At 38.3% G+C, this 23086-nt stretch overlaps 2 protein-coding genes across 6 annotated transcripts in view; one reads left to right on the top strand and one right to left on the bottom strand.

Annotated features, from left to right (window-relative positions):
• Positions 1 to 157: 157 nt before the first annotated feature.
• VPS37A (VPS37A subunit of ESCRT-I) lies at positions 158 to 14413 on the top strand. The gene is made up of 12 exons (XM_041402496.1): positions 158 to 269; positions 3756 to 3830; positions 4816 to 4930; positions 5805 to 5905; positions 6800 to 7016; positions 7995 to 8065; positions 10197 to 10324; positions 10412 to 10470; positions 10563 to 10631; positions 12533 to 12676; positions 13418 to 13498; positions 13687 to 14413. Exons 3-11 carry the CDS (start codon positions 4886 to 4888, stop codon positions 13496 to 13498), a joined length of 915 nt encoding a protein of 304 aa, XP_041258430.1. The 5' UTR covers positions 158 to 269; positions 3756 to 3830; positions 4816 to 4885; the 3' UTR covers positions 13687 to 14413.
• Positions 14414 to 14547: 134 nt separating this feature from the next.
• MTMR7 (myotubularin related protein 7) overlaps positions 14548 to 23086 on the bottom strand; it is a 66550-nt gene continuing 58011 nt past the window's right edge. For all 5 annotated transcript variants that reach the window (XM_041402472.1, XM_041402471.1, XM_041402473.1 and 2 more), the window contains 2 exons: positions 22811 to 22937; positions 14548 to 22339 (listed from right to left, as the gene is read on the bottom strand). In XM_041402472.1, the coding sequence (XP_041258406.1) occupies positions 21983 to 22339; positions 22811 to 22937 (484 nt within the window). In that variant the 3' untranslated portion in view covers positions 14548 to 21982. The remainder of the gene's footprint in view (positions 22340 to 22810; positions 22938 to 23086) is intronic.

Here is a 23086-nt window from a genome sequence, read left to right as displayed (position 1 = left end):
AGCTCACTCCAGCTCCCAAGGGCCGCGCTAAACCAGCGAGCGGCGCGCGGAGACCGACACACGGCCGGCCAGGTCCCCGCGCGCGAGAAAGGCCCCGGGAGCGCCCGGAGCAGCTGCAGCGCCCGGGGGTCCCGCAGGGCTCCGTTCCGATGCCGGCGCCCCCGCCCGGTGCCCGCGGCGCCGCCCCCGTCCGCCGCGCCGCCCGCGCGCACCGGCCTCCAGCAGCAGCGGCAGCGCCAGGTCGAGTCCCTGCGCGCCGCGCACGCCTCGTGAGTGGCCGCGGCGGGCGCGGGGGCGGGGGCGGGCGCGGGAGGGCTGCACCGTGTCGCCCGTCCCGGGGCCGCTGTGGGGCCGCGCTGCGTCGGTAGCGTGTCGTGTCCCCCTATGCGCGGACGCGGGGAGCCGGCTGCGCCCCGTCCCCTCCCCGTGAGGCCTGGCTGGGTCCTCGCGGCCGTGTGGGTAAACAGGGCCCCCGAGCCGGCGGCGCCGCAGCCCGGGCCGGCCCAACCCCGCGCTGTCCCGGGCCGAAGGGTCCCGCCGGGCGGGACTGCGGTGCCGCGGGGTCCCCGCCGGAGGACGGTGCGATGTGGCACCCCGGCGGGCTGGGAGGAAGAATTCGGAAACTGAAAGTCCAGTTGGCTGTCGGGGAGGCGTCCCCGCTGGCTTTGGTGTGGCCCGGCCGGGTGATCGGGCGCAGGTCGACGTGCCGGATTTCGCTTGCCATTGACCAGAAAGTCGGCTGATGGGTTGTAATGTCTTCGAAGAGACGCGGCTGCGTCTTGGGATAAAACCTCTCTGGAAGCTGCTTGTAATAGCGTAGTTGATTAAAAGTTGAGACTAAAACATAGAGCACCAAGGAGTTGTGTGTCACGGTGGCCTGCCAGCAGTGGCACAGTGGCATAGCAGCCCTACTGGCCTTACAAACTATTTTTCTTGGTGTTCAGTGCTACCTACTAAAAACTGTCTGCTCCTTAAAAACTAGTTTTGTTTAGATGGTCAGAGGACACCAGTTGTGTTTACTCCTGTTCAACATCCACAAATTTTAAAGCAAGACAGTTTATTCCGAGGTACTCCCTCTTGGCAGTATTCTGCCCTGTTTTACCTAGTCTTTTAAAACTCCTCACATTTTAAAAGGAGATCCACATTTCATACATTTGAAGTTATAGTTACAGTGAAGTAAGAATTCTACTGATGTACAACTTCCTGGGATTTCTGTAGAACTGAAATGGTAGCTGCCTCCAAAATAATTCAGAAAAAGTACAGAGAATGCTTTCTGTCACATCAGACTGACACTAGGAGTGGAAGAGATACTGAATGCATTTCCAAGTTTAACTGTAGATAGTTTGCTTTCCTAATATTTTGAATTATCACATAAGAAACATAAATATGATGGTATTTTAAGTACTGTTGCTTGAATAAGTGTAAGTCTGTTCAGAGCCAATATTTTGGAGACAGTTTACTTTTTTAAGGAGCTGCTCCTGTGGGCATATAAGACCTTAGTTAACATAAAAGTTTTTGTTGGGCTGGCCTTACTTGGTCTTTTGTTGATACCCACTTTTTAAAAATCTGGCAGTGAGATAAGCTCATCCTGAATGAAGTCCCAAAAAAGGGGATCTGTTTTTCTCAGTCAGCTTGCTGAAGTGGTTTGCTAATGTTTGTGCAGGCACCAGCTCAAGCATAGGCAGAGAGGGAATGGATGCTGTAGCCAGGAATTCAGGTGAGGGGTAGGGACATGGTAGCTGCCCAAATGTCATTCCTTTATGAGTATTGTTGTTGCTCTTCAAAATGCTCAAAATTCTTGGTATGGTGTAGTTAACTAAGTTAGTCAAGTTTGGTTTGTGTTGTCTTAGGTCATAAAAGCTCAGGTATGTGGGATCTTAATTTCAGCAAAGCAGCTAGCATTCCTGTACTGTCCCTCTCAGGTTAGGAGCTTAAAATACAATCTTAGCATTTTAAAAAGAGGATTTTTTACATTTGCTGTTCTAGACAAAGTTGAGAATGTATCATTTTTCCAGTGTGCTCATTCCCACTTGGGGAAGCGGCAGCTAAGGTTATTAGTTCAAGATTTTTCCTAAGCAAGGTTATGACTGTTGGAACAGTTCAATGAGATTCTGGCTTTCTTGTTCGTCGCTCCCTGTCCTCATCTTCCTCCCCAGTTTTCACATAAGTGAAGTGTAATTATATACCTTTCTCAAAAGGATTTTGCAGCAGGCTAATGAGAAGCGTGCCAGATGATTACAGGGCAGGAAGGTGTGTAAGAGATTCTGGGGAGAATCCTTCAGTTAGGAATGAGAAGGTGCACGGTGTGTGGTGTAACACAGCAGAACCTTTGATTTGAATTCTCCTGTGCTGAAGATATTTGATATTTTCTTCAAACAGCATGTGATTTCACAGGGAAAGAGCAAATACTGAGTTGTCTATGAGAGGAATAAGATCAGGCTGCAGAAAGCAAGATTCATAGCTGAGTTAGTGTCTTACTCCCATTCGTTCCCCAAGCTCTTAAAGACTTAGTTTTGAAGCCTTAAATTCTATGCCCCAGTAGTGCTTTGAAATGACACCACACACTCCCAGTACTACTCTTAACACACATTTTCAGGTAATGTGTTCTGGGTTTCTTGAAAAAGGACTTCTATGGAGTGTACCTGGATGGATGGAGTGGATGGAGGAGCATTTCTGAAGTTGGATCAAAAGATGTTTTCTGGGAACACCCGTCTGCCGTTATTTGCCATTGGAGCTGTGTTCCCTCCCCTGTATAAGGAAGCCTTAGGTTACAGAGAAGAGTATTATTAACCAGGTGTAAGCAGGAAATATACATGGAAGAGCAATCAGTTTGCTTTTACAGCTTGTTTTGATTGAGGAAGCTTGTTTTCTGCCCTTCTGTCTTTTACTCTCAGCTTAGATATGTTCCTGTTGTCTAGAAATTCTGCTTCTGAGCTAAGTCTTCATCTCCACCTCCTCCACATTCTCTGGGATGCTCTCTTTCAAAACAGCCTTGCTGTGCATAGAAATTGTAGAATGCTTTGAGTATTGAAATCAACTTCCTATTAATGTAGCTCATTTCAAGATTTTTCCCTCTGTATTTTACCCGTTGCAGGAAAAAATAAATTTGGATTTGACCTTACTAGATTTTGTAAGGCTCATCAGTGCTTTCAGGAGGGCCTGGGTCTTGAGTGTCACTGGAGCTTTACATTGTTGAATGTAACGCTACTCCAGATAATTCTTGAAAGCTTGTGCAAGTGCAAGTGAGCTTGGTGCACATAGTAAAAACTACTGTTAAATATTAGGCTAATCTAATAAGAAAGAATACCTAGTCTGATGAATGTTCTCCATATTGGTCTGAAGGCAGTGTTGCAGAGCAATGTGAATCTGATATAATGCCCTGGCAAAGTAAATGTTTAATCAGATAAAATTCAGTATATAAAAAAACCACACTAATGTATTGTCTTAAATCAAGCCAGTAATGGGAGAAGGATAAGTTGAGGTTGTTGTCAGAAGCGTTCGTATGATTTCTCCTACTATAGTTCCTTTGCTTGTGACCATGTATGAGGTTTAAATGATAAATCCATTCGTTTTTGCTTTAATCTTAATATAGAATGCTGAAGACTATTAGCTTACTCCAGCATTTTCAATTTTGTTCTTACAGGGCTTTTCAATACTGAAATGAATACAAATGTCTGAGGTCATGCATGTTTATTTTAGACTTTGAGCTGTTATATTGACCATGCAATGAATGCTAACAATTTTTTCTTTGACAGCATTGCAGAAATACAGAAAGATGTGGAATATCGACTGCCATTCACTGTAAACAACTTGACAATTAATATTAACATGTAAGTAGAGTGGGCTGTGTCTATGCACATCTTGAAAATTAAAATAGTTCTTAAAAAAACCCCGAAAAGTTGTAATAGATTATAAGATGCTCCCAGCTCATAATTAATTTCAGGAACCATAACCAGGATTAGTATTAGTGGTTATAGTGATCTGGGTGGAATTGGCTCTGTACAAGATACAGATGTTCAGCTGAGAACAAAGTCATGTTTTACTGTTCCCAGTTCCTAAGATAGCTGTGTGATTTTTGTTGAAGGTAGCTAGGGGAAAATGCTTGAGGATTTTTGGTAACTTTGATTCCCTGCCATTGAAAATAAACTTGATTGGTAATTTCTTAGTCTGCTGTAACTACATACTCTTACCCTGGTGAAGCTTCTGGATCATAACTCAAGTGATTTATTGTAATATTTCCTGTGAATTTACTTTGGAGGGACACTTGCTCTGGCAAATGTTTATAGTATTCTGTTCACAAGTTTTATATTACTTTGCCCTGCAGAGTTGGCCTAATATTCTTACAGGCTACACTGCATTGTATTTGTAGTAATAACATTTGTGTTTGAAAATGTTCTTGTTATGCTACAGCTTCTTTGTTGTCTATCAGTTGATCAGACCATGTGCTAGTAACACCAAGGCTGCAGGTTCAGTGCCTGTATGGGCCATGCACTTAAGAGTTGGACTCCGTGATCCTTGTGGGTCCTTTCCATCTCAGAATATTCTGTGATAATTGCTCCTTTGTTATACTACAATTTTACATAGTAAATGCTCTCTTCAGTTTTGTGGAAGTCTGGTACTCCAATCTGTTGGACTTTAAATTTGTAACTGAATAATCCTTTTGTCTGCTTCATTCGTTGTGTACTTGTCCATAACAGTTCGCATAGAAAAATATGTTTACGTAATTAATAGTACTTTTTCTTTGCATAAGAAGCCTTCTTATGCAAACTTTATCATGGGGTGTCACTGTAGTAATAAATATTCTTGTATTTGCAGTTTGCTTCCACCTCAATTTCCTCAGGAAAAACCAGTAATCAGTGTTTTCCCACCTGTGAGACATCATTTAATGGACAAGCAGGGAGTATATGTGACCGGTCCATTAATAAGTAATGTATGTATAATTTGTAGCTTCACACAGATCTACTGTTAATAACAGTTTTAATACATGTTACACTAGATTATTGTTAATGCTCCTGGTAAAAAAGATCAGTATAGATCCTAATCTCTTTCTGTATTCTGAAACTGTATTTCAGGGCTTGAAAACAAATTCAGAAGTGTTCAGCAGTTTTTCTAATTATTCTTTTACTGATACCATTTCTGACTTGAGTCAGAAATTCCATGTATCTAAAACTATTTTAAGTTATGAATGCTTAGAAAATTACTATGACACTTTTTTTGCTATTTTTAATTGCACAGCTCTTCCAATTACATTCCAGTGTATTCCAAATAAAGGAGAGGGATGCTTTAAGACAGTTTTGTAACATAGTTCTTTCTAGCCTAATCCTATTAGAGTGGCGTCAAGGTTTTAGCTCGAATATTCAGGATTTTAATATGCTGGTCTTTTTTGCCAACAAGATTGTTCTATTTTTTATTTGAGTGGATGGAGCTTCTGACTCTTTTATAATGTAGTTAGTGCCTCTGTCCTCAGATATTTTAATTTTTTTCCTCTTCTGTTGTTTACACAAATGTAACTTGCTAACTAAAGTGGGGATTTTTGGTTGTTCAATAGAAATGTGGTACTTCATTGACTCTCCACTAATAACGGAATATACAAAAGACTTTTAGTTTCTGTTCAATTCTGGGTTGCTTTATCACTTTATTTGGAGCTTATGTATATACAGTTTGGATTAATATTATGTCTGAAATAGCTTATCAGCACTTGTCACATGGGTATAATAAACAATCAAGTTCAGCACATTTTGGAACTCTTAGATTCCAGGCATAATGTTTCTTCTTTTTTGGATTTTGTTTTGTGTTTTTCCCAGTTTACAATGCATTCAGATCTTGGAAAAATTATTCAGAGTTTACTGGATGAGTTTTGGAAGAATCCTCCAGTTCTAGCTCCTAGCTCAACATCATTTCCATAGTAAGTTATCTAAACATAATAAATGTCTTAATTTTTTTAAAAGTGACTAAACTGGTTATACCGAGGGCAGGGACAGGAGTAATGTAATGGATATACCTGAAGAATTACATTCCCTGTCCTTGCACAATTTCATGTGCGTGGTGGATAACCTGATTGTTTTCAGAAGAGACACTAGATTTCATTGGAGTTACTGTATCAACATGCCTCATACAACTTTATATCCATTTTCTTGAAAAAGAAATTTTTACATTACCAGATGAAATCTAGAATTTGCTATATCTCTTGATCTGAGCAATTGTGTTTTTTCATATTCTGTTCATAATCTCCCAGGCTTAGGGAAGTTCCTCTTGCACCATGTGCAGCAGAAACTGTGTGATTTAAAGTATTGTATTGAATTCAAATTGTATCAGTACAACTGTGGTTCTCATGGCTGACAGTGATTGACGGTGATACTAAGTTTAGATGTGGCTGCCATTGTGAATTTAAAAAGAATTATTCATGTTATTTAGAAGTAATTATGTGTGTGTTGCCCAAGCTATTAAATGCTATATCATAAATAAGAGTTAATATATGACACAGATGTTTTTCTCACAACTTCAGGATGGAAACAATTTAAAATTATGCTGTCATAAATTTTTGAGAAGTAGTTTTCTCATAATTAAGAGTGTAAGTGTGTATTTGGCTGTTCTACAAAAATGTAGATTAATGGAGTTCTATATTGTAGTATTAGACAGAAAGGCTTATTACATTAGAAGTACCTGAGAACAGAAAATACAAAGTTTATGGCCACTTGAAAATTCATTCTTATGTCTTATATATGGTCTGGTAATTATAATTCAGATGACAAGAGATGTGCTGTAAGCAGCTCATGGTTGTGGTTTTGTTTGTTTTTAGCCTTTTCAACAAACCAGCTGGAATGCCTCCTTTTGCTCCTCAGGGGTTTCCATTTCTCCCTCCATATCCACCTCAAGAAACAAACAGAACAATGGCACCCATGCCCATTTCTGAATCAGTTTCTTCAAGCTACACTACAGACAAGCCTGCTGCTCCCTCCTATGGCTTGATTGCTGATCTGCCGCTGCCTGTTCCGACAGCAGAAGCGGTGCTGCAGGTCGGTGTGCTGAGTTCTGCTGCCTGAGCTGTCAGACACTGGGTATAAATTCCTTTAGGAGCACACAGGGCATTGCTGTAAGACTCAAGGAAGCACTTATATGAGTGCACTTCATTATTTTGCTGGTGCTAGGGAAACAAAACTGCCATTCTGGCTTTGATGAAGAATTCTTTAGAACTTGAAGTCAGAGCAACAGGTTTGTCTGAGTTTCAGTGAAACTAGTGTTATGCTAAGGGTCTTTGATTACAGAGGGTTTTGTTTTGGAGCTGAACTCCCCCATGGGGCAGCTGTAGCTGTATCTCCAACCACAGAAAATGTTTCTTTCTTTCCTGTTCAGAGCCTATTAGGTAAGGGCAATGTGCAATCTCAAGTCTTTATATGTAGTGTTTTATCTTGTATGTTTATACTCAAGCTCCTTATTGCTGATGAACTCTGGAAGGAATTTTATTTTAAATACAACTTCGTATCTAAATGTTTAGTCTTGAATCAAATCATGTCTATAGAAACAAGTTTTCTTAGGCTTGGAAGGCACTTTTGTGGCTTTATGGAATTTAAATTTTCTATGACTGTTTTTTCCTTGTCTAAAACATTTATTTTCTGAGGGATAATAGCTTTAAAAACCACATCAAAGAGATCAAAATATCAGTCTCCTTCTGTGTTCTCACTTCCCTGAGTTTTACTATTCCTGTGTATTTCATTAGTCATTCAATTGTTTTCAAATGAAGGACATGGGAAAACAGAATTACTTTCCTCCAAAATTGACTCATCTTTTATGACATGTCACCCCAAACATCTTCAAGCATTTTGTTGCATTGGTTGAGTTGTTTTCTGTTCAGATACGCGTGCCATTGCTTCTTACTGCTTTTCCTGCTTCTCTTGTTGCTAGAAAATATTCCTCTTCAGATCATGATTAATCAGGTTAAATGTCAATAAACTGCACTTCAAAAACCTACTAAGCATTTCTAAATTTTGATTCAGGTTGGCCAGAATGGATTTACATACAAAATGCCTGATGTTCCTGATACCTTTCCAGAACTCTCAGAACTAAGGTAAACTTTCAGAAGGTAGTTGAACTTTCCATAATTATTGAAAGGCACTGTACTGTACTACTGGCCTGTATCTGATACTTGTCAGAAGTCTGTACTCATCACTAAAGGGTATTGTAGAAATCATAATTAGGGGAACTACCACCAAAGTATTGGAATCAGAAAATAACCCTGTTTTGTATTCAAATGTGCTGTTTCTTTAGGGTTTTGTCAGCAGGAACAGTACTTGATTCAACACCAGGAAAAGGAGTATTTCTTTTTACTTCTTCTTACTATCAGTGTTCTGCTATTTTCTGAGGCCTTGCAAGGGACTTAATTTCTAGTCATTCAATAAGCATAACTTTTGAAGGAGGAAATAGGACAGCTTGAGGCTGGTTCAGAAATTATATTCTCCTAAGCTCCAAAGGACTGTAGTGCAAGGTGAATGGGGAATTGTTTTGTGAGCAGCTCAGCATGTTCAGAAGAGGCTGGGTTAGACAAATCCAGGTGCTAAATGTGTCTGCTGTCCCAAGGCAAATCATTGCTACATCTGAATACTTTATACACGTACTACAGAAATATTTTTCATCTCTTTGTCATTATTCAAACAAACTGTATTAGTTATTACTCCCAGCAGCTTGCTCAGATCTAATGAGACAGTTTCCTAGATCAGTTATGTGAGGTAGAATAGATTACAAATTCGTTATAAACTCCTTCAGATCTCACATATTTCTGGTGGTGTTGTAGTTAAGCAATTGAAAACTTTGTCCTTTCAGCTGGAGTGCCTTTTTCTTTTCCTTTGACACTTTCCAAAGTGCCTGTTTAGTTTTAGTGACTTAGCTGTTAAGTTCATGCAGCATCCATATTACATAACAGCAAATTAAGACTTTTGCAGGGAAGTATAATTTGTTAAATGCTATTGTTAAAACATTCTAATCAAGCCTAGTCCTTTCAAGAAGACCGGATTAAAATTCCATGATGCTTTTGTTGGTAGTTTAGTTGAATGACACTGGTATTGCAGCTGTTCTGAATAGTTCTGTTGTGTATGGATTGCACAGTTTTGGGAGAGGGGGATTTTTGAGTGGTCTTTGTGAGAAAGGGTTGGGAGCTGCCCCTGTGCCAGGCACAGCTGGTTTGGCAGCAGACCCACTGCAGGACTGCTGAGTCCATTAGTGAAGCAGGCGCTGCCTCTGAAAACATTTTAGAAAGAGCAGAGGCCATGAGGATTTAGAGGAGGAATGGAAAAATGTGATAATCCTGCAAACACCAAGGTCAGAGAAGAAGGGGGAGAAGGAGTTGCTCCAAGTCCCAGAGCAGTTACTTTTCCACAGCCCACAGAAGTTTTGGAAAAGGCTGCAGTAGATCGGGTATTTTTAAAATGTACCCTGTAGCTGAGAGGACTGTGCTGGAGCAGTTACCCACACTGCAGTCCAGGAAAGCCCCAATATTGGAGCAGGCAGATATGCCCTGAAGGAAGCTGCAGCCAGGTATTACCCAGACTGGAGTAGTCTCTCCTGCCAGGAACTGATTGCAGTCTGTGGAGCAGAGGTGAAGTGTGAGAAGGAAGGAGAAGCAGAGATGAACTGTTAGGGACTGACTGCTACACTTGGCAGTTCCCCCTTTGCCCCAAGGAGAGGGAGACAGGGGAAGGTAGTGTTAGACATGAAGGAATGAGGTTGAGCCTGAGGAAAAATGGAGCAAAGTGTTTTAGTTTTTGCCTTTCTTGCTTACCATCCAACTCTTACTGTAATTGACAATAAATTCAGTTAAATTTTTCTGAGTGTGTTTTGTGTGTGATTGTAACTGGTAAGTGACTTCACTGTTTTTATCTCAACTCCTGAGATTTTCCTCCATAGCGTGTTGAGGAGAGGGACTGAGAGAGCAGCTGACTGGGCATCTGGTAGCTTGACACAGTCAATCCACTATAGTAGCATTATGGGAAGTAAGGCTTGAAATGGGAGATATTTGTTAACATGCTGCTTTTTAAATTCACTGCTGCATATAGTAGAGCCCAAGGAGAAAGGGGAAAAATAAGTTGTGAAGTGTCATGTATTTGTAAAGTGCCAAAAAATGCTTCAAATTTTGGAAGAAATTAATTACTTCACATGTGATGTTTTCAGATTTATATGTACTTTTTTTTTCTGTTTGAGTACAGTATATCACAGCTGACCAGTATGAATGAGCAAGAGGAGGTGTTACTGGAACAGTTTGTGACTCTTCCACAGCTGAAGCAAGTCATTACTGATAGAGATGAGTTAGTGAAAAGCATTGAAGAGCTGGCAAGTAAGCTGTCAAAATGTTAACATGTGTGGCTTTGTTCTGTGAACTAAATCCTTTAAAAAAAGTAGTAATAGTGATTTTATTTTTCAGAAAAAAACCTGTTGCTGGAGCCTAGCCTTGAAGCAAAAAGACAGACAGTGTTGGATAAAGTAAGTTAACAATAAAATCATCTTCAGAAATATGAGTGGTAATATCTGGAGATTTCTCAAGGTGATAATGTTCCTTTTCTTCTTCCTTCCAGTACGAGCAACTCACACAAATGAAAGCAGCCTTTGAAAAAAAGATGCAAAGACAGCATGAACTTAGTGAGGTATAATTCCTACATGGCATCCTTTAAGAATACTTTGATAAATCTGAAGTGTTGAATTGTGTCTTTAACCATTAAGAATATTCTTTTGGTTTAACTGTCATTTAATATGAAGTAGATTAAGTATTTCATGAAATATGAAAAAAATGGAATTATGTACCAAAAAGTTGAAAGCAAAGTAATGGTTTTCTTATTGGGTTTTTGTATTTTTTACTGCAACAATAGAAGCACAGTTGGAAGAAAAGAGTGATCTACATCTAGAACTGTTCAGTACAATCCCAGTCCAAACCAGTTTTAAGAACAGAGTAATTTTTAAAGAAGGCATGTTCAATTAATGGTACTCATTTAACATAATGAGCTTGTAAAGCTGTACCAGATGAAAGGGCTCAATAACTGCAGGAACTTAAATTCTGCAGTTCACTAGGAATGCTTATTTCAGCCAGTATGTTCTATGTGCTGTCAAACCTTGCACGTTCTACAGTGTAAATAGAGCAGAAGTTATTACTTCAGAAAGTATTCAAGGAGAATAATTTCTTGGTATGTTTACCGGGGTATTCATTAGAAGATATAACTTCTGATAAACCACTTTCTGCACTGAAGTCTTCATAATGTGCAAGACTCATCACCTGAGAATGCAGCAGTCCATCAGTTTAGTATGCATAGTACCTGAATTTCAGAATGCCCCCAGAATAACAAAACAAACTGAAAAGAAAAAAAAAGGTTGCATGGTGGCAAACTGAATGATTTCGTAGGTGGTCTAAATGTATTAGAGGTTTCCTCACTTGGAAATCAGGATAATCTGGTTCCTAAAAACTACCTATTTTTGCAAGAAACCATTCAAGAACAGGACATAATATCACACTGCTGAAGTCCTTTTTCTTTTTTCTAAATCTGATTTGCTGATTCAGTGTAATGGTGGATAGGAGGCTGAGAGTTGAGAAGTAGCAGTTGAATTTTTCTGCCTTTTTTGCATATATGCTATATCTTCATGTAGTGATGTTTGCTGTGCACTACATGGTATCTCCTGCTCTCTTTCCCTCAAATTTCCAAACAAATATTTTTACTTGAGTTGAGTGAATTTTAGTTATCTTCTATTAGAGCAAACTCTCCATATTTTGTACAAGATTAATTTAACAGGAAATTTTTGATTACATTAAGGTTTTAAAGTACATAAATAAAAGATTTTTCATAGGGTAGATTAAGGTTAGGCCAAGCATCTAAAATATATAAATACCTTAATTTTGCAGTTCTGGCTCTGTACAGACTCCTACTGGACGTGAATCACATCCTCTTTAACTGCCCAGATATATTTGAGAAAAAAAAAATGAAATTGTATGCAATAAGCAGAAGTAAGTTTTGATGTTTATAAGAACAGAAAAATGAGTATACTGATTTAGATTAGCAGTCCATCTACTTCTTGAGTAGGTGCTTTTTTCTTTCCTGTCTTCTCCACAATCATTTCAAGGGTATTTAAAAGCGGAACAGTAAGTGCTTTTTTACCTTTTTATACTTCTCAGGTTCACAGCTGATTTTCAAAAGTAGACCCTATTTATTGAAGACACTTGAAATGTTAGTTCTGCTCAGAAATCATGCACTTGAGAACTTGTCAGATTTCCAAGCTGGATGCTTTCTACACTGTAGGGTAAAAGTTGAAAAACTTTCTTCATTTGTGTGAATGATTGTGTATCAAGACCTAAACTAGCAACACTTTTCTCACAGTGAAGCCTTTCTAGTTTAACAAGCTGTGCTGTAACTTGGAGATGGAACTTCATCTGGTTACTTAGGCTTTTATGTAATAATAGTACTCTATCCACATATTCCATATGTGTATAGTCATTTATCTTCGTGGAAATATAAGTTTTAATGGACAGGCTAATATTACATTGGACTTTTTATTTTCTTAGAGTTGCAGTCCGAGTGCTCTGCAGGCCAGACTTAAAGTAGCTGCTCATGAAGCTGAAGAGGAGTCTGATACTATTGCAGAAGACTTCTTGGAAGGCAAAACAGAGATAGATGACTTTCTTAGTAGTTTCATGGAAAAGAGAACGGTATGTAATATACAAATAGTTCTAACCCACGACATGTACAAAACACAGTGAACAAATTTAGGACTTCTTTTTTTAAGAGTTTGAGGAGTCCTGTGATACAGAACAGTGCTTTAGTGAGTTTTGACAGAAGAAAAAAATATCCTTAAATGGCTTCAGTTTATTTAAACTATAATCTGCATTTCAAAGGCACATACTTTTAAGATGGGAGTGCAAAGGTCTCCTGCATTAGACCATATTCATGTGCTGTTGCAGATATTTTTGTGCCAATTTCTTCTGTATCTTGTCTAGATATAGGGGAAGATAGCCACATGGTAAATTTCAGAATTGAAAGGTTGACATAAACTGGCATGTTGCATTAAACAACCTTAATGTGTAATTTATTAAACTTCTTAAACAAATTCTGTTGATGGCTATCATCAAATAAGTAACTGAGGTTCAAAAACCACCATTCTTGTTTGTGCTGTGACAAAAGTAACTTACCAAGTAGTGTACCTTTCTTTAAAGGTACCCAATAAATGCATTTTGTAACATTGGAAACAATCCTCTTATAAACAATTTTGAATAAAATAATGTTATCTGTATAGACCGTAGCTCAGCCCAAAGCTTGGAAGGGAGGTAGGTCAGGCAGGGTTTTCTTTCTTTAAAGAGCCTGTAAAATAGCTAAAATCATTAAGGATAAACTGCAGTATGCATTATAAAAAACTGCATTTAGAATTCAGCCTTGTATGTCTTTTTTCATAGCTCTGCCACTGCAGACGAGCCAAAGAGGAAAAACTTCAACAGGCAATAGCAATGCACAGCCAATTCCATGCTCCGCTATAGGTAAACTTGATTTGTTAACAATTTACCTTATTGTTACACATCTGGTAATTGCAAATGGGTTTGTTACAGTGTTTATTGTTCTAATAACACTTTTTGTGGAAGTATGTTCTGCATCTGTTGTTACTTGTATTTAAAATATAACTTCTGGAGAAATTAAAATACCTAATTATGGAAATTTGTCTTTACAGACTTCCTGCAAACTGCACCTGCCAAGAGAACGAATGAAAACCCCAATAAAGCACACTTTTTAATAACTATTATTTGCAAATAAGCATTTCATCTTATCTGGTTGTATTTATAGAAGAGATTGTATACAGAGTTGGGATGGTTTTTGTACAAATTAGAATGTCTCTTTATATTCTCATTGTACTCAAGAATCCTTCTATTGCAATCTTTGCATTAATTTCTTGTATTTATTGTTGATAGTTATAATATTTAAGTTCCCTGCTGCTATACTCCATTTGTTCAGAGATTAAATATCTAAACATGTAATTTTGACTAGCTTTTTACATTTTTATAAAAACATAATTCATATCTTTTGTATTTTGAATTTTAACCATAGATTTGGCTTAATCTGTGGAAGACTTTTAAGTGTTGATAGGACTTTGGAAACTAAAAAAATTCTTAATGGAGATTGCCAGTGGATTCACAAGCTGTCTTTTCTTGAAGCCAAAATATTAAAGAACAAGTTTTTTTTACTTCTAAGTAATAATAGAAAACTAAGTATAGCTTGTATTGTGTTTTGGATAAGTAGATTGGGGATTAAGCAAAGGATGTGTTGGAAAAAACTTATATTGGAATCAAAATAGAATAAATTATATCTGCATAGATTTGGTATGTTGCTTAGTAGCACTGATGCACTGATTTCAAGAGTGGTTTGGTACCTACCACTAATTAAACACAATTTTCATCTAACAAGTTCATTTTCTTTTTTTTTTTCATTCATAAAGGAATAATAAGCAGGTCACCTTCCTGTTTCTGTTTTATGCAATATAATTAAGTTCTTCATGTGAGGAACTCAGAAACACTTTAGAAAAACTAGGTCTGAATCTTTGGAAAATAATTTTTTCTAATGGTAAGAAACAAACTAATTTGGTTGGAGTTGCATAGTGTCATATAGTAAGGCAAGTGATCAGATTTGGAAGTGAAAGTAAATTCTGCACTTTAGTCAGTGAATCTTGCCTCTGGTAGGCTGACAGTCTTGGGATGGGTTATGTCTGGTGAGAATGGATAGGACCAAATGCAGTGTTCTGTAGGAGAAAAATACAGGTCCTAAATACATGCATGTGTTTTCTCTCTTGCTATTGAGAGAAGACACATTCTTAATCTTCTCAATGCATAAAGTTTTCATGGAGACAGTCAAGGAGGAAGGAGGAGGAGGAATAGAAGGAATGGTACAATTTTAAGAGTTGTAAATAGGATAAAGTGCTGATTAAGTAATGTATCAGAAATCCTGCTTCTTTCTTGTCAGGAAGCAGTCTGGAGATAAACCTCTTAGCCAAGACTCTACCTGTGTGTTACCTAGATAGCACATGGCACAGGACATGGCAGGTTCCAATCTCAGACTACAGTCCAAGCATGTGCTTTTCTATATCACTGATCTTCAGTCCTAAACTTGATATTCTTCCAGCAAAATGTGATATTTCTTCTGAATGGAGAAAAGTGAGTAAGGAAAATCATGTAAGTGCAAAAAGTCTGTTCCATAGGCTAGTGGGTCTTCAGTCTCAGCCCTGCCATTGGTTACACTTATGTGGTTGTCCTCAGCTGTTGCTTCTCAGGGTGAGTGAACTATTCACTGGTATTTTATAGGACTTATTTGAAAGCTGATTCAAATTCTGAGATTAGATGTCCCAAGAAAATAGATCTGTGGTCCAAATCAAAGATACTTCAGTGTCTGAAAAAAAAATCAGCACTTTATAAGTGGAATGCTTAAGCAATAATTTTAGAGGTTCTTATTCCAAAGAATGTGCTGCCTGGATATTGACATAGCACTCCTGCTAATGTGCTAACTAAAGCCTTAGATTATGTAAACATCTAAGTGGTTCTGAACTTGTGTCTGTGAGTAGTGTGATTTCTGCAGCTCTGGAGAAAAGTTAGGTATAAGTAATCACTGTAACCTTCTTGGCAAAATCCCATCTAATTTCGTGCTGAGTTGTTGTTTCTGATCTCTTTCTGAGGATCTAGTTAACTCTCAAGACTACACACAATTCTGTGCAGAGCTGGTTTTTTTGTTGTTGTTTCTTGTGAACAGAGAAAGGCATGGATGACCAGGTATGTGGTGTTCTTGCTGTATTGGGCTAGTATCTTCTTTATGCGTTTTATAACAGGATGGGAGGACACACTTCTGTTCTCATCTGCCAGGTACTATGGTGCTTTGCTGTCACTGAACACTTCAGCCAGGTGACCTTCAGGGGATTTGCTAGTACAAGTTCCGAACTCCTCAGCTTTTCCTTTTATGTTACTTTAGTGAGCAAATTTTCAAAATGGTAACTTCTCCATGGAGTCTTTCTGATGGTGGTGGAGTAGAATCTACGAGAAAATGTCACTGTTCTATGCAAGTTCAGTGTTTGTTGTTCAGGGATTTCAAAGTTAAGTTCTTTTTTTTCCCTTTCTATTCTCTGATGTCATTGTTACTATTCTTTGGATTTTTTTCCCTTATTTTTAACCCCTTCTGCAGTCACAAACCCATCCTCTAGAAAAGAAACATAGAAGTCTCGTATTCAATGATGATATATACTGGATTAGTTGCAGGAATGCTGTCACATCCAAGAATGTCCAGCCTGTTTTTGGTCTTTAGGGGCCTACCTAATGCTGGTTGGGGTAGTTTTTGAGGATATTTTTGTTGTTTTGTTTTTCTTTTGTTTTAGTCCTACATTGGTTGTGCCTTCCCTGGTCTACTTTCAGCAGAAGACTAGGTAGAACACTGTTAACACTCTATTAGGATAGAGTTAGGGATTTTTGCTTTTAGCATGCTGGTAGCTCACTGTTAAACACATTCTTTATCCTCAATTTTTGCCAAAATATGGAGCATAGGTGTAAATCCAGTTTCCCATAAAGTGTAAGAGAATGGCAGCTGCTGTTAGATGCATATCCTAACGGTTTTTGAAATATGTCAAGAGAACTTTTAAACAATCCAGAATAAAAGGCTATGTACCATGACTTGTTTCTTAGGAGCCTTGCACAATGTCATGCTCAGGTGTTCTTCCAGTGGGAAAGCCAGCGTCATGAACAAAAAATTCAAGAGTAAGGAGAATGCTCAGCTCTGATATTGCAGTTGTTTGCAGGGGGTAGTGTACATTCTGTGTTGTAACTGCTAATTGAGTCTGGGGTTTGACTAATTTTACCTGATCTTACTGGTAAATTACAGAATGGGTCAGGTTGGAAAGGTCCACACTGGGTCATTTGGTCAAACCTCCCTGGTCAAGCAGAGTCATCCTAGAGTACATGGGACAGGATTGTGTCCAGATGGTTCTTGAATAGCTCCAGTGCAGGTGACTCCACAGTCTCTCTGGGCAACTGCTCCAGTGCTCAACCACCCACACAGTAAAGAACTTCCTCATAATCAGGTGGAACTTCCTGGGTATCACTTTCTGCCATTTGCCTCTTGTGATATTGTTCAGCACCACAAAGAAAAGCCTGGCTCCATCCTCTTAACACCCTTCCTTCAGATACTTACAGACATTGACGAGGTCCCCTCTCAGTCTTCATCAGCATAAACAGGCCCAGCTCCCTCAGCCTATTCTTTTAAGTGATGTGATCCACTTTGTTGCCCTCTGCTGGAATGGCTTCAGGAGCTCCATGTCTTCCTTGTTGTGAGGAACCCAGAACTATTCTTCCCCAGGTGCAGGGCCCTACATTTGCTTTTGTTGAATTTCAGAAGGCTCCTGTCTGCCCATCCCTCTCTACTGAGATCCTTCTGAAGGACTGCACAGCACTCTGGGGTATTGGCTGCTCCTCCCAGCTTGGTGTCATCAGTGAACTTGTTGAGGAGGCACTATGCAGCCACCACTGCAAACAAGATACTGATAAGTCAGTTCTAAGCAGCATGTACTATAATTCTGTTGTTTGCTCTTTACATACTCCAGCAGCTTTGCCACTTAAGACCTGGACCAAATGTGGGAAGTTAGAAATCTTGCAGTTTTATAAATGTCCAAGTTCTAACTACTCGCTTCAAATACTAGAATAAGTTTTTATAAAATAGAGAGTTAAGAGACCTTCAGGAAAATATCAGTTAAAACTCTGGCAACAAAGTCAAGTATCACAGCCTTAATTATTCTGAACAGTAAATACTGTAATGTGTTAAACTTACACATAAAGGCTTTAGGATTTTAATATATCTTGTAGTCTTATAACTTACAGATACAGTTGGAAATTGCAGGACTTTTTGAGTGAATACAGAATTGTGTTGGAAGTGGATGCAGTACAATACTCAAGGACAAACTTTTTTATCTTCATGTGCAGTGGTTTGAGCTTTTCCTGTTCAACCATTTAAACAGCAGTAATTCTTGGAGCTACCTGCACTAAAATGGGCCTTAAAAACCTGTATTCCATCTCTGGCTTTTGAAAATGCCTTGTTTTGGTCAGATACCTGTAGATGTCACATTTCTGTGTAGTAATAATAAGTAATAAGTATAAAGAGAGCCTATATTTCAATAACAAGGGAATACCTCAATATAAAGAACTGTATTGTTTAGTCTTCAGAAACAGAATAAATTTATCTGAATAACCTTAGCAACAAACTTAGTCCCTGTCTGAGTTCAGTTGTTTTTCTGGTGGACCTGTAAGGTTTCATTAGCTTCTTTACAGAGTGATTTATATTAAAAGACTAGTACCCTTTAACATTTAACATTATTTGATTTGCTGGTTTCAGGTGCTTTACTGGCAATTTAAATAATATAAGTAAATTTGAATGTTTATTTTATCTTCTCATGCCTGCACTCTGGCACCTCTCTGAATTCAGGGTTTGCAGTACATTTGGCTCTAGATCTTTGGCATGTTTTTCATGTGTCTTAGTACTGTCATAAGCTGACCTACTTCAAACTCATCCGGCACATGTTCCTGCCTTCCCAAATGAATTGTCAGCAACTTACCTGTCCTTGGAGGATTTTTCAGTCACTGTGGTATTTACCTGTCTGCACTGCAGTGTAAGGGTGACCAGCCAGCCTAAAAGCTGCACTCAGCCATCAGCTGCACCCAGAAGCAGCCCCTGGCCTTGGCTATGTTTGTGGTGTACTTGAGAACTCTTGTATGCAGTTCAGGGCAGTGTCCACATAAAAGCATTAAGTTAGCTGGTCAACAGTGATGACATTCTTACCTCCATTGCAAAGGCTATCCCATTTTGTTGCTGCAGTTTTATTGTTGGTTTGTGTCATTAAATATCTCTCCTGCTGTGAACCCATGCCCTGGCTTGCCTCTGTCTTCAAAGAATGTGGTTCCCTGCCTTACTTGCTGATTTTACAAAGAGCTTTCCTTCCCTGCCTTCCTCCTTTTACTTTCTGTTTCTCCTTTTTTTCTTTTTGATGATACCGTGTTGTTGTGTCCCCCAACTAATTAATTTCTCTGCTTTTTAGAATCCATTATCAGTTTACCACATTTGTTTCTTGTATAGAGTTACCAATAAAAGCAGCTGGCAAATAGTTTTCCTTCTGTGCTTTACATGGTGATGTTCTGTAAAGGAGGCTTCAGCTGTTTGATACTAAAGAGCAGCCTGAATCTAGTGAGGTCTTTCAGCAGTCTAGTCACATTCATCTGTGTCCTATTTCAAATTACAGTGGGCTTATTGCAATGGGCCAAATTTGCAAAGATTTGCAGCAAAGCTACAAGAAAATAATGTAGTTAATAGAGAAATCTTTTCATCTTTTTTTTTTCCTTAAAAAAAAAAGAAATACAGGGGTATAACATGCTCCGATACAATTAACACTGTTGATGACAGTCTCAATGTTTTTAGTTATCAGTTGTAGATTCCTCCACAACTGCAGCTACTGGATTCAAGTATGAGAGTAGGGGAGATACAAGAATCCCTTGATCTCAGTGACAAAGTGACTCTTGAGTAAATGAAGAACTCTATTTAAAAAATCAGGAAAGCAATCCTTTGTTTCATTCTCTGGTGTGAAATAACATTTCATAACATCTAAGTGTTTATTTGAAGGTATTTCTCATTAGCCTGATAATGCCACAAATACATACAGTACAATGTAAGCAATAGTTAATGCAAAACTCCAAGGACTAAAAGACACATCACAGAGGGCTGCTAAGTGAAGGCTCAGTAAAGAAAATGTTAGTATGTTAATATTTTAGTTGTAAAGTTAGTTACAACTAGTTGCATAAGCAACACAAAGACAGTGCTTTGAATTTGCATATCTCGCTCTTCTGCATTTATTTCTATACATGTCTAGTCGAACACAATGTCATCATATACAATTTTACATTTTAAATATGTACAATAACATTGCCCATTTTCAGACTGATTTTTTGGCAGAATATTTTGTTTTGTTTTCATTGTGACTTTGCAGCATGTTTCTTTAGTTTGAGAAAACCCAGTCAAAGTTTCCTTTAATACCATAAAGTTTACAGGCTATGTTCAAAATACAAAACACTTTTAAAAGCGCAGTTAAAATCAGGGCTTTAATTTATTAAAAGTTCATAAAGATTAAAAACCAGAAGGCTAGATTCTCAACAGAATATAATTTATTGTTGTTTTTATTTGAATGAGCTACAGCGATTTATCAAATTGAGAATCTGGCCTTTCCAATGTAACATTAAGATAAACCTTGCTGTTAAGAATTATTTGTTCAAAGACAGCAGCTCCCTTCAGAGAATAGTAATAATACTGAAGTTTACCTATTCACTTTTAATAACATGTTCACAGAACAGAATGAAAAGCCATTCCAGAAAAGCAGACTGAATAATAAAATCTAATGGTTCTAAATTGAGGTATATTTATATAATACAGTTCTTTCTGTAGGTCTGTACTTGAAGGAGTAGTGTGAAATGCAATCTAAGTAAACTTACATTACTACCACTTTGCTCTACTAGAGTTCAATTCTGCACTGTCTTCGAGCACGTAAAAGCAGCCATATGAATTATGTTTTTAACTGGTGGCTTTAAATAAAATTTTAAAAAACCAAAACTTGAAAGAGTTGCAGCCTAATATGGCTGGCTACTTTTTTAATGAGTTTCAAGACATTCCAAATTTTGAACATTTTTCAGTTGCTTACTTCTGAATTGCTGATTATGAAAACTATTCTTACTCCTAGTCTTAAAAATATCTGAATTCTTAAATGAGATTAAACTTTCTGATGAATAGTGAATCAGTCCTTTTCTTAAATTAGTATTGCCATGCTCTGTTCAGGTTGGCAAATGCTAAAAGGGAAGTTTTGTGTGAGGATAAAAAACACCAGTTGGTTATGCTTAGTTTATTTTTAATAACAAAATTTGGAAGAAATGTTCTCTGTAACGGTTCCTTTGTGGGCATAGCTTTCATTTACTTACTGATTCAGAGTGATGTTTTTTTAAGTGATTTCTGTAAGTGATTCTATATTCCCTATTCTCTCGACTGTGTCTGTACCTCACTCCCACTCAAATAAAACATTTTTGAGTAGGAAAATAGGCTGAAGAATCAGGGATTTTATCACCTTCAAATTTTTACCTTTATATCTTATGTAGGTGGTTTGGAACAAGGGTAAGATATAAGCAAACAATAACAAAACATAAAGTAGCAAGAGTAAACTGCCTCGTGTGCCTTTTGTTACAAAGGGGGGTTTTAGCACAAAGGTTGTGTGAGCTTGTTACATTCCTTGAAGTTTTGGTCACAGAATCTACTGAACTTTCAACACTGGATGAGAATTGAGTACAAATGAGATGCATTCAGATGCAGCAGCAGCAACTGCTTATTAATGGTTTTGTTTTTTTCAGGATCAAAAAAATCCTTGTCCTCTGAGCCAGGGTGTCCATTTATTTTACTTTGCTGTAAAGAAGATTAGTAGGAGAATATGAAAAATAATTCTTCTAACCTCTTGGGAAGAAAAAAAGTGAAGAATATCCATTATATGTCTGAAGGCAAATGAGCTCTACAAAAATAAGTTTTGACTGATTCACCAGTGAGGCTAACAGTAATGCATCTTCAGCCTTGTGTAAGAGAGTACTTTGGAATTTCACATCTTAGGAAAAGAACTATTATCCTGTCCAATAAATAACTATGGAAATGTACAAAGTAAGGAATAATTATGTACAGCATTGATAAAACAACCACCATATTGGCTTAATGAAATATAACAGCAGATACTACCTTTCTTTAGTGCAATGTCTTAAAATTAACAGTAACTTGTTCTGCTTGGATCTTAACTTACACAATTGCACAGTTCCCTTTCTTTGGATTATTTCTGTAGGCCACAGACTACCTCCATTCTTCATCTGATGAAAAGATGTCATTCCAGACTGTGTAAGGTTTTACATCATCTGGATCCTTGCTGCCATGCAGGTATTTCAGCCTGCCAGAAATACAGCTTCGTCAGAGTCCTTGCCACTGTCTTCACTAGGGAAGCAGCCACCCCCACTTGGGGACCTACAGCTTAAGTCCTCCACACCAGACTCCTGGTCACTGTTGGCTGAGAGGTCAGGATCAGAGCTTTTCAGGTTGTCCTGTGTCAAAATCAGGGCAGAATCTTCATCCCCTTGAGAAGGGCTCCGGGATGGGAATGATTTCAGATCATTGCTATACTCCTGGGGAGTATTAGCTAAGCTGTTGTTGGAGGTATACAGTCCAAACTGTTTGCTTCGATCTTGTTGCTTACTCTTCACTTTATTATTACCTGATTGTGATTTCTGAAGATTTGCCAATCTCTGAAATAAAGGAAATAGGATTTATCATGTGGACACATGTAGGGCCCAGAAATCCTTTTATATATCCTTGGGTTTTTTTCTTTTTAAATAAACTTCCAGAGCCCAACCCACCCTTTAAAACTGACTATTTGCATTTATGGAGTATGAGAAGTGCACAATTTGTCACACACCAATGCTGAATTACAGCATTTTTCTTCAGCTACAATTCCCTCTGAGTTACAGAAGGATTAAACTTACTTTCAGTAGTACTTGTGCATCAACACAGGTAAAATTTTATCCTTAAAAAAAAAACAGTCCATTTTTGTGTCTTAAATGCAAAACATTCACAATAATTTATCTGAGAACAAAGATGATGGCTGAACATCCTCCTTCCAGAAAAGGTAGTGTGGAGGGGATTCTGCATCATGTGGAGCTGGGTTTCATTTATCATCAGTTACCAAGTCTGGGGTATCAAGCTCAGCTGCTTATTACCTCTTGCAAGACTTCCAGCTCTTCTTCCAGCTGCTGAGTTTCTTCCTTCACTGCCATTAGATAATCAGTAACTGACTGTCGAGGATGCAGCCCCTTTTCAAAGCGGTTGTACATACCACTCCAGAACCTGGAATTGATGGCAACGTCAGGAATTTTCCCATTTGGTGAAGTAGTCTCATGAGACTTAAATGCACATCTTTTTTTTTTTTTTTCTTTCCCCAGACACATATTGTTCTAAATTATCTATCCAAGCTTATTCATCATTAGAGTGTATAC

This window comes from Onychostruthus taczanowskii, unplaced genomic scaffold (assembly GCF_017590055.1).
Source record: "Onychostruthus taczanowskii isolate IOZ18803 unplaced genomic scaffold, ASM1759005v1 scaffold2, whole genome shotgun sequence".
Lineage (NCBI taxonomy): Eukaryota > Metazoa > Chordata > Aves > Passeriformes > Passeridae > Onychostruthus > Onychostruthus taczanowskii.
Note: the sequence above shows the minus strand (reverse complement) of the source record. Positions and strands in the feature narration are given on the sequence as shown.